General features: G+C 45.7%; 2 protein-coding genes and 1 pseudogene across 3 annotated transcripts in view; 1 reads left to right on the plus strand and 2 right to left on the minus strand.

Annotated features, from left to right (window-relative positions):
• Positions 1-5,656, plus strand: part of LOC307016753 (claudin-20-like) — an 8,484-nt gene extending 2,828 nt beyond the window's left edge. The window contains exon 2 of the mRNA XM_079646053.1: positions 1,245-5,656. Within this exon, the coding sequence (XP_079502179.1) occupies positions 1,251-1,967 (717 nt within the window). The 5' untranslated portion in view covers positions 1,245-1,250 and the 3' untranslated portion in view covers positions 1,968-5,656. The remainder of the gene's footprint in view (positions 1-1,244) is intronic.
• The window catches only part of LOC307016319, a 264,046-nt pseudogene that overhangs the window by 19,430 nt on the left and 228,936 nt on the right, over positions 1-15,680 (minus strand). The gene's annotated exons all lie outside the window — the stretch shown is intronic.
• tmem242 (transmembrane protein 242) lies at positions 7,196-15,161 on the minus strand. Its single transcript, XM_079647085.1, has 5 exons — positions 15,009-15,161; positions 14,646-14,875; positions 11,013-11,113; positions 9,625-9,762; positions 7,196-8,633 (listed from the first exon to the last, which is right to left on the minus strand). Exons 2-5 carry the CDS (start codon positions 14,713-14,715, stop codon positions 8,538-8,540), a joined length of 405 nt encoding a protein of 134 aa, XP_079503211.1. The 5' UTR covers positions 14,716-14,875; positions 15,009-15,161; the 3' UTR covers positions 7,196-8,537.

A 15,680-nucleotide genomic window follows, 5' to 3' on the forward strand; every position in this document is an offset into this window, starting at 1 on the left:
CTCTAGAAAGATCAAACTTCACTTGTTTTGCATCAATCTTGATACAGGGTACTTATTATATGTTGTACTTTGGATTCCTAAAGCTCTTAGTCTACCTTCCCATTATCCAAGGTTAGTTTTCACTATAAGTACAAAATATGTTTTGGACGGACACTATCATTTACATTTTTTACTATATGTTCAATCTGAATTTACTTTAAAGTAAAAACATCTATATTGATTCTGACTTTTCTACATCCAACTCACAGGTTTATCATTACTTTGATAAAACAATATTATTAATTTAACCCTTTTAGAAGATATGGTCATTTGTTCTGGGAATGTCCTTTTGGAGCCTGAGGCCTGAAAAACAGGCTAAAGGGAGAATAGCACGTAATAGCTAAAAATCAAACATAAACAAAATTACACAATTTACAAAACACACATCCTGGAACAGTTCTGAAGATTTAGCAGCCAGGTGTATACTGCACGACATTTGTGTTTCACAGCAAGGGGTGTTCAATAATATGTGATGTAATAATAAGTGTAACAGTGACTCGTTATCAATAGAGGACGTGGAGGAATGGACTCTGAAGCATCTCCAAAGTCATCTGGTGTTCATTCTGAGGACAACCAACACACGATGTCCTTTAACATCCACGCTGCACGTCACATGTCTAAAAACACAGAAGACGGGACACTCAGAAAAGCTGTTGCCATAGTAACAAACAAAATGGCGCGAAAACTCTATTAATAAAATCACTTCAAGGTGGGGTCAGTTTGAGAAACCGGCTCGAGATACACTTGTTGTTATATTCCATGGAATGCTCTTAACATCCAGATAGCAATGAATATCTGAAGAGCTTTGACAACAAATACATAATAAATGTGATCTCTGGAAGCTGTAGCGCTGTAAAAAGCACGACCAATCATCTGAGCCGGCTAAAGTAACTGGATGGCCTACCTGCCTGTCAGCCTTCCATCTGTGCACAAACTGATCTCTGCCCTCATTGGTCATGAAGCAGTTCGTGTGTGTTGGAGGAGGGGCTCTGTGAGGAAGGGGCAGATTTGTTCCGTCTGTGTATTTTTAAATTCTAGCGCACTCGAACCGGTTTCTCCAAAATTACCTACCCCACCTTTGACGTGCTATTTCTTACAGTTAAAACTTAACAAAAATGTAATTAATTATTATTATTATTATTATTATTATTATTTCTCGTGGTTCCAGGTTGCTATAATCATATCATGATGTCTCCTGTGTGCAGGCCTCCATGCTGCCGGGCTCCGTGCAGATCCTGGCGTTCGTTCTGGCGCTGCTGGGGCTCCTGGGCGCCCTGGTGGCCACGCTGCTCCCCAGCTGGACGGTGAGCGCCCCCCCGCGCCCCGGCCTGCCGCCGCCCCCCCCCTGGAGGATGCAGGGTCTGTGGATGGACTGTGTGTCGCCGCTGCCGGGGGTCTTCAGCTGCAGCGTGAAGCCGTCTCCCCTCACGCTGCCGGCCTCTCTGCAGATCACCAGAGCCTCCATGGTCCTCTGCTGCCTCGCCGCCGCCTTCGGACTCTGCCTCGCCGCCCTGGGGCTCAAATGCACCAAATGGGGGGGCGGCCGGCGAGCCAAAGGTCACACGGCGGTCGCTGGAGGGGGGTTTTTGGTGCTGGCCGCCTTCCTGTGTTTGGGTCCCGCATCGTGGTTCACTTTCGAAGTCGTCGCCGCGTTTTTAAAGCGTCCGGATGGCAGGAGGCTGCAGCCCGGGGGGGCGCTGGGACTCGCCTTCTGCGCCTCTGGCTTCCTGCTGGCCGGGGGGGTCATTCTGTGCCTGTCCTGCCCCGGGTTAGAGTCCCGACGCCCGGATCACGCCTCCAACGAGGACCAGGACTTGTTCTTGGTGCTGCAGCGGCGACCCCCCCCACCTCAGAAGGAGAGGAAGGAGGCAGAAGTCCCCCCTCCCAAAGAGCTGAGCGAGAAATACAGAAGGCACGAGTACGTGTAGCTTCACTCCATCAATCAGGATTCAAACACAAAAGAAAAAACACTTTTAAACAAAAACCGTATTTGCAAAAAGCTGAGAATCTAAACGTTAGAAAATAAGCTTAGCGCTTTTAGGAGCTCAAAGACGCGTTGGCAGAGAGTAACGGGGTTTGAGTATCTGTAGTTTAATAATCATACATTAGATCTTTAGAGCGCTTTTCCTGATGAGACGGACAGCAGAAGAACAAAACATCCAAACGATGGAGAGCTTTTAAAAAACCTGAGAATAACAGCTTTTTAAAATCAGGATTCAAACACAAAAGAAAAAAAACTGAGAATATACATTTTGTACAAAAACAAACTGAAGTTCTCCTCCAACAGAGAAACATGAATATATCGGACATAGAACAAATAAAATAGATAAAATAGTGCAAGAAGAGTCCATATACAAGTACATGGAATATGATGGATCAATAATGATCACGATGCAGCCTGATGGATGCTCTGGATGCTCTTCAGAGTTCAGGAGGTTAACAGTCTGATGTTTAGAAACAGAGATTAATATTATGGCGCAAAATTAAAAACTAGCATTTGTATTTCTATTCACCGGCTCTGAGTCTGCCTACAGCTTTCTGGATTCAACCCCCAGAACATTTAGATAGTATCTGTGTTTTAATGAAATACTATCACGCTTATAAAATATAAAAACACGGGATGAATATTAAAATAAACGTTCAATTTATTCACTTCTGAACCGGATTTAGAGTTTGTGAAAAATACAAAAAGGAAATTAGATTTCACTTTTTTCCACTTTAATTTCTCCAGAGATTCTAAAGCAGTATTTAGTCTGTGTGTTCCTAAAGATATTAGAGAGCCGCTAACATCCATTCAATGAACTGAAGAGTAAACGGAGAAAAGTCTCGATGAATATCGGCCAAAAACGTCCTGGTACGAAAAATCTAACAATCGATTTCACCCCAAAATAAAACAAAATTCAAAAAACATTTCACCCAAAAATAAAACACACAAGTATGCCGTACAAATATGCAACAAATAATTGTGATAACAAATTCCACAAAGTATTGAAGTATTGACCTCGTGTCGGGTCGCTCTGAACTCTGATGCTTGCAGCTTCTAGACATTTAGAAAGCAAAACAAGAACAGGTCCAAAGAGCCTGAAACTGTCGGAGTCCAGTTCGTGTTTCAGAAAGATCTGAGGGATGAGAGAAGAGAAGAGAAGAGAAGAGAAGAGAAGAGAAGATGAGATGAGATGAGAGAAGAGGAGATGAGATGAGATGAGATGAGAGGAGATGAGATGAGATGAGATGAGAGAAGAGGAGATGAGATGAGAGGAGATGAGATGAGATGAGAGAAGAAGTACTGTATTGATCCCAATGTGTAAATGTTTGCGTCGCAGCAGCTTCAAAAGACAAGGCATCGCACAATAGAGAAATTAAAAGACTAGAAATAAAGAATCCAGAATGTAAACGTCTCAAATAGAAATAAAATAGCATTCAAAAAGTTGAAAATATACATGTGGAAATACACAGAGACAGTAACAACACATAAAGCAGGATATACAGTTTCTACAGCAATAACATAAAAAGTGAGCTCTGAAAGAATCCCGATCCAGACTGAAGCCGCGGTCCGGTCCGTGTGTTCGCTGTCTCCGAGCGAGGTGAGGGGCAGCGCGGCGTGGAAAGAGGTAATGATGCTCTTTGATTTCCCATTATCCTCTCACCACGCTCTGATGCACTTTGCACACCGCCCCCTCCTCCCTCCACCTCCATCCACCTCCAGCTGCATCGCAAAGGACATGCAGGCGTTCTCTGGATGCAACGTTAAGCCTAATGGACACTGGAGGGGGTTTCAGTCACATGTATACAGCAGCCTGCTGAGCCCACACGGCCTCTCAGGAAACAGAGACACAGACTTCCAGCCGGACCGCGGTGCCTTCAGGCGCAGGACACACTTTTCTTTAAACGAAAAAGAGCATGAAGACAAAGAGGTGGCAGAATGATGTGTTTGCTCTGGAGCTGAGCGTCGCTGCTTTTGATGCTTTTGGATTCTCCTCTCGTGTCATTTCAAATGTTTTAGAGGTCACATGATCTTCTGACTCTTGAATGTATCATTTCACTTTATTTAATACAGGTTTGAATCTGTGGCTGTTTGTCATCCGGTCGTCTTCAGATTTAATTTAATTACATGTTTTCCTATGTGTTGAAAACCAGACCTCCTCCATCAGGAGAACAGCTTCAGAAAGGATGCAGATATAAAACCCAAAGGTTCCACATGAAGCAACATCTTCAGCAACAACACATGCAGCATTTAGAGAACATTCAGCAGCTTGAGGAGACATGCAGCGTTTAGAGAACATTCAGCAGCTTGAGGAGACATGCAGCGTTTAGAGAACATTCAGCAGCTTGAGGAGACATGCAGCGTTTAGAGAACATTCAGCAGCTTGAGGAGACATGCAGCGTTAGAGAACATTCAGCAGCGTTTAGAGAACATTCAGCAGCTTGAGGAGACATGCAGCGTTTAGAGAACATTCAGCAACTTGAGGAGACATGCAGCGTTTAGAGGACATTCAGCAGCTTGAGGAGACATGCAGCGTTTAGAGAACATTCAGCAGCTTGAGGAGACATGCAGCGTTTAGAGAACATTCAGCAGCTTGAGGAGACATGCAGCGTTAGAGAACATTCAGCAGCGTTTAGAGAACATTCAGCAGCTTGAGGAGACATGCAGCGTTTAGAGGACATTCAGCAGCTTGAGGAGACATGCAGCGTTTAGAGGACATTCAGCAGCTTGAGGAGACATGCAGCGTTTAGAGAACATTCAGCAGCGTTTAGAGAACATTCAGCAGCTTGAGGAGACATGCAGCGTTTAGAGAACATTCAGCAGCTTGAGGAGACATGCAGCGTTTAGAGAACATTCAGCAGCTTGAGGAGACATGCAGCGTTTAGAGAACATTCAGCAGCTTGAGGAGACATGCAGCGTTTAGAGGACATTCAGCAGCTTGAGGAGACATGCAGCGTTTAGAGAACATTCAGCAGCTTGAGGAGACATGCAGCGTTTAGAGAACATTCAGCAGCTTGAGGAGACATGCAGCGTTTAGAGAACGTTCAGCAGCTTGAGGAGACATGCAGCGTTTAGAGAACATTCAGCAGCTTGAGGAGACATGCAGCGTTTAGAGAACATTCAGCAGCTTGAGGAGACATGCAGCGTTTAGAGAACATTCAGCAGCTTGAGGAGACATGCAGCGTTTAGAGAACATTCAGCAGCTTGAGGAGACATGCAGCGTTTAGAGAACATTCAGCAACGTTTAGAGAACATTCAGCAACGTTTAGAAAACATTCAGCAGCTTGAGGAGACATGCAACGTTTAGAGAACATTCAGCAACGTTTAGAGAACATTCAGCAACGTTTAGAAAACATTCAGCAGCTTGAGGAGACATGCAGAGTTTACTAAGAGCTGCAGAAACCAAACGCTGAAGAAGCTCAAACACAAGACCAGGGGACACTAAAGAGTGACGCACACAGCTGGGAGACCAGGGGACACTAAAGAGTGATGCACACAGCTGGGAGACCAGGGGACACTAAAGAGTGACGCACACAGCTGGAGAACAGGGGACACTAAAGAGTGACGCACACAGCTGAGAAACCAGGGGACACTAAAGAGTGACGCACACAGCTGAGAAACCAGGGGACACTAAAGAGTGACGCACACAGCTGGAGAACAGGGGACACTAAAGAGTGACGCACAGAGCTGGAGACCAGGGGACACTAAAGAGTGACACACACAGCTGGAAGACCAGGGGACACTAAAGAGTGACGCACACAGCTGGGAGACCAGGGGACACTAAAGAGTGACACACACAGCTGAGAAACCAGGGGACACTAAAGAGTGACGCACACAGCTGGAGACCAGGCGACACTAAAGAGTGACTCACACAGCTGGAGACCAGGGGACACTAAAGAGTGATGCACACAGCTGGGAGACCAGGGGACACTAAAGAGTGACACACACAGCTGGGAGACCAGGGGACACTAAAGAGTGACACACACAGCTGAGAAACCAGGGGACACTAAAGAGTGACGCACACAGCTGGAGACCAGGCGACACTAAAGAGTGACTCACACAGCTGGGAGACCAGGGGACACTAAAGAGTGACGCACACAGCTGAGAAACCAGGGGACACTAAATAGTGACGCACACAGCTGGGAGACCAGGGGACACTAAAGAGTGACGCACACAGCTGGGAGACCAGGGGACACTAAATAGTGACTCACACAGCTGGGAGACCAGGGGACACTAAAGAGTGATGCACACAGCTGAGAAACCAGGGGACACTAAAGAGTGACACACACAGCTGAGAAACCAGGGGACACTAAAGAGTGACGCACACATCTGGGAGACCAGGGGACACTAAAGAGTGACGCACACACCACAAGTTGCTGGAGGTGTTTTTAATGTGGAACCTTTGTGTTTCTCTATCTGCGTGCTTTCTGAAGCTGCAGAGTTTCTCCTATAGTTGCGTAACACCGGCCTCCGTCGTTGTGTGTCTGATTTCAGTCAGCGATGTAAACAAACACAGAAGTGTGTCACGGCTGTAAATACTGAATATTGATTGTGTACTTGTACCTTCAGCAGGTCTGCAGCTCCTGAGACAAGGATAACCTCAAAGGGCTAAACATTCTGCAACACGAGGAGATATTTATATTTAATGTCAGCTGCTTTTCTGTCCGAGGACAAAATGAACTTCATATAAATATATTTTCCTCAAAAGAGTTTTAAGAGAGATTCATATTTCCTGTTTTCTAACCTCTGAATGTTTGATCCAGAGCGGAGGAGCCTCTGGCTTCAGAAGGAACCATCACTGTGTGTGTCTGTCATCAATAAAGCTGAGTCCTGATTTCACTGAGCTCTGATCAGGAAGAGAACTGGAAACTAAGAAACTATCATGGGGTCAGAAGAAGTTGAACTTCAGGAAAGTAGTCTAGAGACTTTCTGGTGTTGGTGAAACTCTGAGTTTCCTCTGAGAGGATTTCACAACTCGGAGCAGATTATTAAAATAACAGATGATCTCCAGAGGTCCTTTTCACGATGAGCGTGTGTGTGTGTGTGTGTGTCTGTGTGTGAGAGAGAGAGAGAGAGAGAGAGAGAGAGAGAGAGAGAGAGAGAGAGAGAGAGAGAGAGAGAGAGTGTGTGTGTGTGTGCAGGAGGAGCTTCAGGTATGACACATGAAAGGAGAAACTTCACAGGTTCATTGAATTTATTCACAAACGGTTAATTACAGATCAGAAGAAACAGAAACTCTCTCTCTGCCGTTTCCCCAAACAGGGATCGTTGGGAGGGTGCACAGCTGACTTTCTTTGTGATGTATTTGCAGTAAAGCGATGAAGAAGACGCAGAAAATGACTCTGTGATGAAGCTGGACGTCCGTGAGACGACTCGCTGTGGATTCAATATTCAGAAATATCTTCTCAGTCCGTGTCAGACATTTCAAAACAAGGCGTGGATATGTCCCGGTCTTCCAGCCTGTCTCCGGCTCAGAGAGACTGCTGGATGCTAACCTGCAAGGTGAGTTGATTAGCACTCATCAAACCGTTCAGCAGAGGTCCATCTCTGACCTCTTCAGGGTTAATAATGTCATGAGAGTCTGTCCTCTCTGTGGACGGATTCTGACTGTGTGGGGGCCATCGTGAACAGAGAGCACAATATGAACATGATCACCTCTACTGTGGACAATCTATATTCAAACAAATAAACAATCTGTCCAATCCAGATGATGCAGTCCCCTACATCTTTCAAACGGACCCAAACGTTATCAGAATCAGTCCACGGAGAGAACGGAGAGAACAGAGAGAACGGAGAGAACGGAGAGAACAGAGAACAGAGAGAACGGAGAGAACAGAGAACAGAGAGAACGGAGAGAACAGAGAGAACGGAGAGAACAGAGAGAACGGAGAGAACAGAGAGAACAGAGAGAACAGAGAGAACAGAGAGAACAGAGAGAACGGAGAGAACAGAGAGAACAGAGAGAACAGAGAGAACAGAGAGAACGGAGAGAACGGAGAGAACAGAGAACAGAGAGAACAGAGAGAACAGAGAGAACGGAGAGAACGGAGAGAACAGAGAACAGAGAGAACGGAGAGAACAGATGTGGACTCTTTCTGGTTAGAACTGACTTTTATGATCCTGTAAATGTCAGAATGGACTCCGCCTCCTAACCCACTCCAGAACTGTCCAAATCACTCGAGACATGTTCTAACTATTGTCCACGTACAGTTTGATAAATGCTAATGAACTTATGCTAACTGTGTGAATGTCCAGCATCTGCAGGTTAGCATCCATTAGTCTCTCAGAGCTGCAGACCCCACTCTACACTTTGGGGTCTCAACGTGTCCGGGGTCACGGTGACTGCTTCAGAATCCATTATAAAATAAACGCTGATATGTTCAGAGCGACGAAAGCGATTTCTGTAGAAATATACACGACGGGTTCCTCGGACGAGGCTCCAGAGTCTCTCCGGTGCTTCTCTCTCCGTCCACACGATGCGTTCAGGTGCAGACGTTTCCGTAGGAGAAGACGGTCACTTGAAGACGGCGTCCCAGTCCACAGGTTCGGTTTCTGGTTTTTTTGGGACGGCCGGGACGAAGGACTGCATCTTCAGCCTGAACTCTGACATCTGCAGGAAGGAGAGGAAGAAGAGGAAGAAGAGGAAGAAGAGAGGTGAGGGACGTACCGGTGTTAAAATCATCATCATCACAAGGTCTCCTATTATACTGTTTTTAGAAATATACTATAGGTCTCAGATATATATACAAACATATCAGAAACATGAAGCCCCCCCCCCCCCCCTCTCTTCCAGCTGTTACTAAGGACATGACTCTGAAGTGTCCTGCTCCAAACCCCAAACAGATCCTTGTACCCCCCCCCCTCTCTTCCAGCTGTTACTAAGGACATGTCTCTGAAGTGTCCTGCTCCAAACCCCAAACAGATCCTTGTAGCCCCCCTCCTCTCTTCCAGCTGTTACTAAGGACATGTCTCTGAAGTGTCCTGCTCCAAACCCCAAACAGATCCTTGTAGCCCCCCCCCCCTCTCTTCCAGCTGTTCCTAAAGAGCTGACTCTGGGTCAGTAGCTAGCTAAATGCTGCCGTGATGAAACTCCACATCATGTTCCAAACCACATCAAGGATCCTCTCTGAAACAGGAAGGAGCTCAAACTCTCTCTCTCTCTCAGGTTTACCTCAAGGTGACTTCCTTTTGATTTCCTGCTTCTTCACACACACTCTCTCCAGTACAGGTTAGCTCTGAGTGTTAGCATGCTAATGTAAACACAGACCATATTACTTCCAGAACACGTCTCATTGTTTCTGACAGCAACGTTTCTGATTGGCCCGTGGGTTTAAAGCCCGCCCACATTTTAGTAATGTGTTCATGACGCAGCAAATCTGGATCAGCTCCGTTGGTCCCCGTTTTTAGAGATGTGGGTACGGAGGACAAGAGAGAGGGGTTTATTTTCTGACACTTTGTGAGTCTCCTGACACACGGGGGACACACCGGGGACACACCGGGGACACACACCAGGGACACACCAGGGGACACATGTTGAGTTAGAGAAGACATCAGAAAGTGCATTTTGCATGATAGGGGACCTTTAAATCAGAGATACGTACGCTATGGACTCCCAGTATTTTCCACACGGTGAAGCAGAGCAGGCCGACCCCCCCCCAGGCGTAAAGAGACCCCCAGCCCAGAGCTCTGAGGGCCAACGAGGCTCCGCTCTCTGGGGCCACCGCCGTCACTGAGACGCCCTGCAGATGACCAGAGAGAGGGTCAGTGAACGCACCGTCAGGGGACAGAGAGAGATCAGAGTCAGGGGACAGAGAGAGATCAGAGTCAGGGGACAGAGAGAGATATCAGAGACAGGAGACAGAGAGAGATATCAGAGTCAGGGGACAGAGAGAGATCAGAGTCAGGGGACAGAGAGAGATATCAGAGTCAGGGGACAGAGAGAGAGAGAGATATCAGAGTCAGGGGACAGAGAGAGATCAGAGTCAGGGGACAGAGAGAGATCAGAGTCAGGAGACAGAGAGAGATAACAGAGTCAGGGGACAGAGAGAGATCAGAGTCAGGGGACAGAGAGAGATCAGAGTCAGGGGACAGAGAGAGATAACAGAGTCAGGGGACAGAGAGAGATCAGAGACAGGGGACAGAGAGATATCAGAGACAGGGGACAGAGAGAGATCAGAGTCAGGGGACAGAGAGAGATCAGAGACAGGGGACAGAGAGAGATCAGAGTCAGGGGACAGAGAGAGATCAGAGACAGGGGACAGAGAGATATCAGAGACAGGGGACAGATAGAGATCAGAGACAGGGGACAGAGAGAGAGATATCAGAGACAGGGGACAGAGAGAGATCAGAGTCAGGGGACAGAGAGAGATCAGAGACAGGGGACAGAGAGAGATCAGAGTCAGGGGGCAGAGAGAGATCAGAGTCAGGGGACAGAGAGAGAGATATCAGAGACAGGGGACAGAGAGAGATCAGAGTCAGGGGACAGAGAGAGATCAGAGACAGGGGACAGAGAGAGATCAGAGTCAGGGGACAGAGAGAGAGATATCAGAGACAGGGGACAGAGAGAGATCAGAGTCAGGGGACAGAGAGAGATCAGAGACAGGGGACAGAGAGAGATCAGAGTCAGGGGGCAGAGAGAGATCAGAGTCAGGGGACAGAGATCAGAGACAGGGGACAGAGATCAGAGTCAGGGGACAGAGAGAGATCAGAGTCAGGGGACAGAGATCAGAGACAGGGGACAGAGATCAGAGTCAGGGGACAGAGAGATATCAGAGACAGGGGACAGAGATCATAGTCAGGGGACAGAGATCAGAGATCAGAAATCAGGGGACAGAGATCAGAGACAGGGGACAGAGAGAGATATCAGAGTCAGGGGACAGAGAGAGATATCAGAGACAGGGGACAGAGAGAGATCAGAGACAGGGGACAGAGATCAGAGACAGGGGACAGAGATCAGAGACAGGGGACAGAGAGAGATCAGAGCTCTGACCTTACTGAACCAGCCGGGGCTCTTCTTCTTAGCGAGGGCTAACGTGGACCCGAACCCCGCGAGCATCCCGACAGACGCCACGGAGCTGAGGAACGCTGCTCCTGCAGGGACAACAACATGCAGGACAGGAAGAGTCAGGGGACACAGACTCAACACAAGGTACACACATCCTGTACTCAAGTAGAAGTACACACATCCTGTGCTCAAGTAGAAGTACACACATCCTGTACTCAAGTAGAAGTACACACATCCTGTGCTCAAGTAGAAGTACACACATCCTGTACTCAAGTAGAAGTACACACATCCTGTGCTCAAGTAGAAGTACACACATCCTGTACTCAAGTAGAAGTACACACATCCTGTACTCAAGTAGAAGTACACACATCCTGTACTCAAGTAGAAGTACACACATCCTGTACTCAAGTAGAAGTACACACATCCTGTGCTCAAGTAGAAGTACACACATCCTGTGCTCAAGTAGAAGTACACACATCCTGTGCTCAAGTAGAAGTACACACATCCTGTGCTCAAGTAGAAGTACACACATCCTGTGCTCAAGTAGAAGTACACACATCCTGTGCTCAAGTAGAAGTACACACATCCTGTGCTCAAGTAGAAGTACACACATCCTGTGCTCAAGTAGAAGTACACACATCCTGTGCTCAAGTAGAAGTACACACATCCTGTACTCAAGTAGAAGTACACACATCCTGTGCTCAAGTAGAAGTACACACATCCTGTACTCAAGTAGAAGTACACACATCCTGTGCTCAAGTAGAAGTACACACATCCTGTACTCAAGTAGAAGTACACACATCCTGTACTCAAGTAGAAGTACAGATACTCGTGTTTAAAAATACTCTGGCAGAGGTAGACATTAAGGGTAAAATGCCAGTGGCAGTCCGTGCTGGTGGCATTGTATTATCTCTGGCCCCCCCCCCATTGTAACCACTGACCCGGAGCATTCGTCCAAAGAAAATCGACTAATAATGAAGGAAATGAACACATTTGTTGCAATAGTAATTTATGCACTAACTACATTACTACTTGTACTACAACATTTGAATCATCAGTTCTTCCTCATTTTCCTCAATTGTTCATATTTGGTTTATTAAAATAATGATATTGTGGTCATTGTTAAAAAATGTCTGCTATTATTATGAGTATTATTATTTGTATAATGCACTTTCTGCCTTCCTGTCATTAGGAGTTAGAAATGTAATGGCTATTAGATTAGATTAGAACCTTCATTATCCTGCTGGGACATTTCCCTAAAGCCAATACCTTTATATTTTCTACTCTTCACTTACTTGTCAGCATAGATCGGCATTGATGTACAGAGCCGACAGAAGACCTTGTTTATCAAGATCTTGTCTTGGCATCATATTGAGAGGTGCAGCCAGTGACGCGTCCTAAACCAGGAAGTAAGCTGCTGGTTCCCTCGACAAAAAGCAATGGGATTTCTCAAAAGGGTTTCGGAAAATAGCTGGAAATAAGGTCTGTGGAAAACAAACCTGTTTGATAAATGAACGTTTTGTTCAGCCGGATAATCTCCACATGTCTACCCTACTTTCATAATTTTCGAATAATAAATCTAATCGATATATTATAAAAGGGTTTTAGGACGCGTCACTGCACTACTTCTTCTCATATTCCCTGTCACTCTCCTTTAACTCCTCCGGTGACTTTCTTTTATTTGAAGATAGTTTTTTGCCCGTCGCTTGGCCGGTTACCGCTGGTATTAAAAACATTTTGGCGAATGGTTAGGTGGTGCGATAGTCTGTAGTGAAGGAGCGCACTCCCGCTCACGGGAGCCTGCTCGCGCTGCGCACCGCAGCAAACAGCTGTTTGCTTTTCACCCAACAATGACAAGCGACTCACAAAACGCTCTGTTGTAGCGTTAATAAACGAAACAATTTAACAAAATTGCTTGTCAAAATACCAATACCACAGGACCATTTTTTTTTTTTAAAGCAATATTTTTAGTGGCCCGAGTGAGCAAGTGGAAAGTAGCCTACGTTATGCTGGCCCGGGGTGTCTAAATAGTGCCAGCGGGACATTTATAATGTCGAGCCCTGTCTGGTGAAAGTAGAAGTACTTTCTAAACTTCATTACTCAAGTCAAAGTAAAGAGGCTTTGAAATGTACTTCAGTAAAAAGTACCCATAACTAGCAGCTGTTTAAAGAGTACCTGACCTCCCTTTATATTAATAGAACAATAATGTCATTGTTAGCTAATGAATGTTTCCATGGTGACCAACGGCAACATGACAACGTTTTCATTGGTCCCTCTTCTTTAGAGAAGACCAGGAAATGATGGATACACGGATCGTGTTCAAATCAATAGGCACGCAATGACTCTAAATAATAATGATCACGCCACCAAACACACATTCAGACTAAAGGAACCAGCCTGTTTGGAAAATGAGAGAAGTAGAAAGTACAGGTATTTGAGTTCAACATGTAAGAAGTAGAAAGTACAGGTATTTCTGTTCAACATATAAGATGTCAAAGTAAAAAGTCGTCCAAAAAATAAGTAGTGGAGTACCTGATACCAGAAACATGTACTTAAAGGTGGGGTAGGTAAGTTTGAGAAACCGGCTCGAGATACACTTGTTGTTATATTCCATGGAATGCTCTTAACATCCGATAGCAATGAATATCTGAAGAGCTTTGACAACAAATCCATAAAGAAAATCATCTGGAAGACGTAGCGCTGTAAAAAGCACGACCAATCATCTGAGCCGGCTAAAGTAACTGGATGGCCTACCTGCCTGTCAGCCTTCCATCTGTGCACAAACTGATCTCTGCCCTCATTGGTCATGTGCACGTTCGTGTGTGTTGGAGGAGGGGCTCTGGAAGGAAGTGGCAGGTTTTCTCCGGCTGTGTATTTTCAAATTCTAGCGCACTCGAGCTGGTTTCTCCAAAATCACCTACTCCACCTTTAAGTACAGAATGCTGCATTAAGCGCCACCACCCCCCCACAAACAATATATATATATACACACACACACACACACAGACGCTTACAGAGCAGTAACAACATGCTACAAAGATATTCTTTATTACTGATATTAAAATGTGTCACCCATCACACACACACACACACACACACACACACACACACACACACACACACACACACACACACACACACACACACACACACACACACACACACACACACACACACACACACACACACACACACACACACACACACACACACACACACACACACACACACACACACACACACACACACACACACACACACACACACACACACACACACACATATATTGACTGTTGTGTTTTTTAGTTACTTGATGTGTGCATATGTATACATGTGTCTATGTTGATGATGTATATCTATAAATGGGTATACAGGTGTGTATATATACACATATTTTGATATGTATTTGTATTGTGTATCCTCGGGACTGTAGGAGACTGCCTCTCTATCTCTCTGTCTGTACACACAAACTGACAGATGGACAGTAAAGTAGATTTTGTAACCCTGAAGCAGGACTGTTGACCAACAGACCGTGACGTCAGAGAGGAATGGTGACGTCATGAAGCCTAACACGCAGTTTTATTGTAATTGATCATAATAACTTGATTATAATCTGACCTTTGAGGGTCTGCAGTTTGTCCTCCTCTCCTCCAGCCTCCACCTTCATGCTTTCAGCGGCTGCAGCCATGACACCGTCGGTCCCCCTGCTTAAAGACACCGAGTGGAAACAAGCAGCCTTCTTCTTCTCTTTGGAGTGCTATGGTGGTTGACAAACAGCTTTTATGTGCATTTACCGCCACCTCCTGGACTGGAGTGTTGACCACAGAACATGGGAAGAAATCAGTGAGCTACAAGGAAGAAAAAAGAGAAATAACTCAATCAAAATAACAAAACTAAATTCTCAATGCTTTAAAGTTGTCCTCCTCGCAACTCAAGAGGTTCTTAAGGTTTAACAATACTACTATCTCCACATTTCTTTACCTTTCTCTGCAGTTTTATATCTGGCAGATAACATGTTTCCCAATTAAATGCAAGGGACCAGAGAGAGGGTCGGTGAAAGCATCCTCACGGAGAGAGAGTGAGAGGGTCAGTGAACGCACCGTCAGGGAGAGAGAGAGGGTCAGTGAACGCACCGTCAGGGAGAGAGAGAGGGTCAGTGAACGCACCCTCACGGAGAGAGAGAGAGAGAGAGAGAGAGAGAGAGAGAGAGAGAGAGAGAGAGAGAGAGAGAGAGAGAGAGAGAGAGAGAGAGAGAGAGAGAGAGAGGACCAGTGAACGCACCGTCATGTTTCCCAATTAAATGCATCGTTGTATTTCATCCTGTGCCCTGATTGCAGTCTTGTAATAGGGTCTTGCTCAGTAGTTGTCTTTCTATTGTTTTAAAACCTCCTACTTTTTGCTGTATTTTATAAAACACTCGTCCACAAAATCAGTGCCGTCTACTAATATTAAAAGTATTATTCCACAAATATTGATGCAAATATTATTATCCTTGTCTTAGATATCATGCAGGATATTTTTTACAGTTTTGTTAACATAATATTTGTATTTCTTGTTACTCTAAAATTGCTTTTCCAGGTTGTTTTCATCCGGGTCTCTAGGGGTCGCTCTCACCGTGACGTCATCTGCCTTCTTCTCCTTCGTTGTCTTCCC

This window comes from Notothenia rossii (genome assembly GCF_949606895.1).
Source record: "Notothenia rossii genome assembly, chromosome: 8".
NCBI lineage: Eukaryota > Metazoa > Chordata > Actinopteri > Perciformes > Nototheniidae > Notothenia > Notothenia rossii.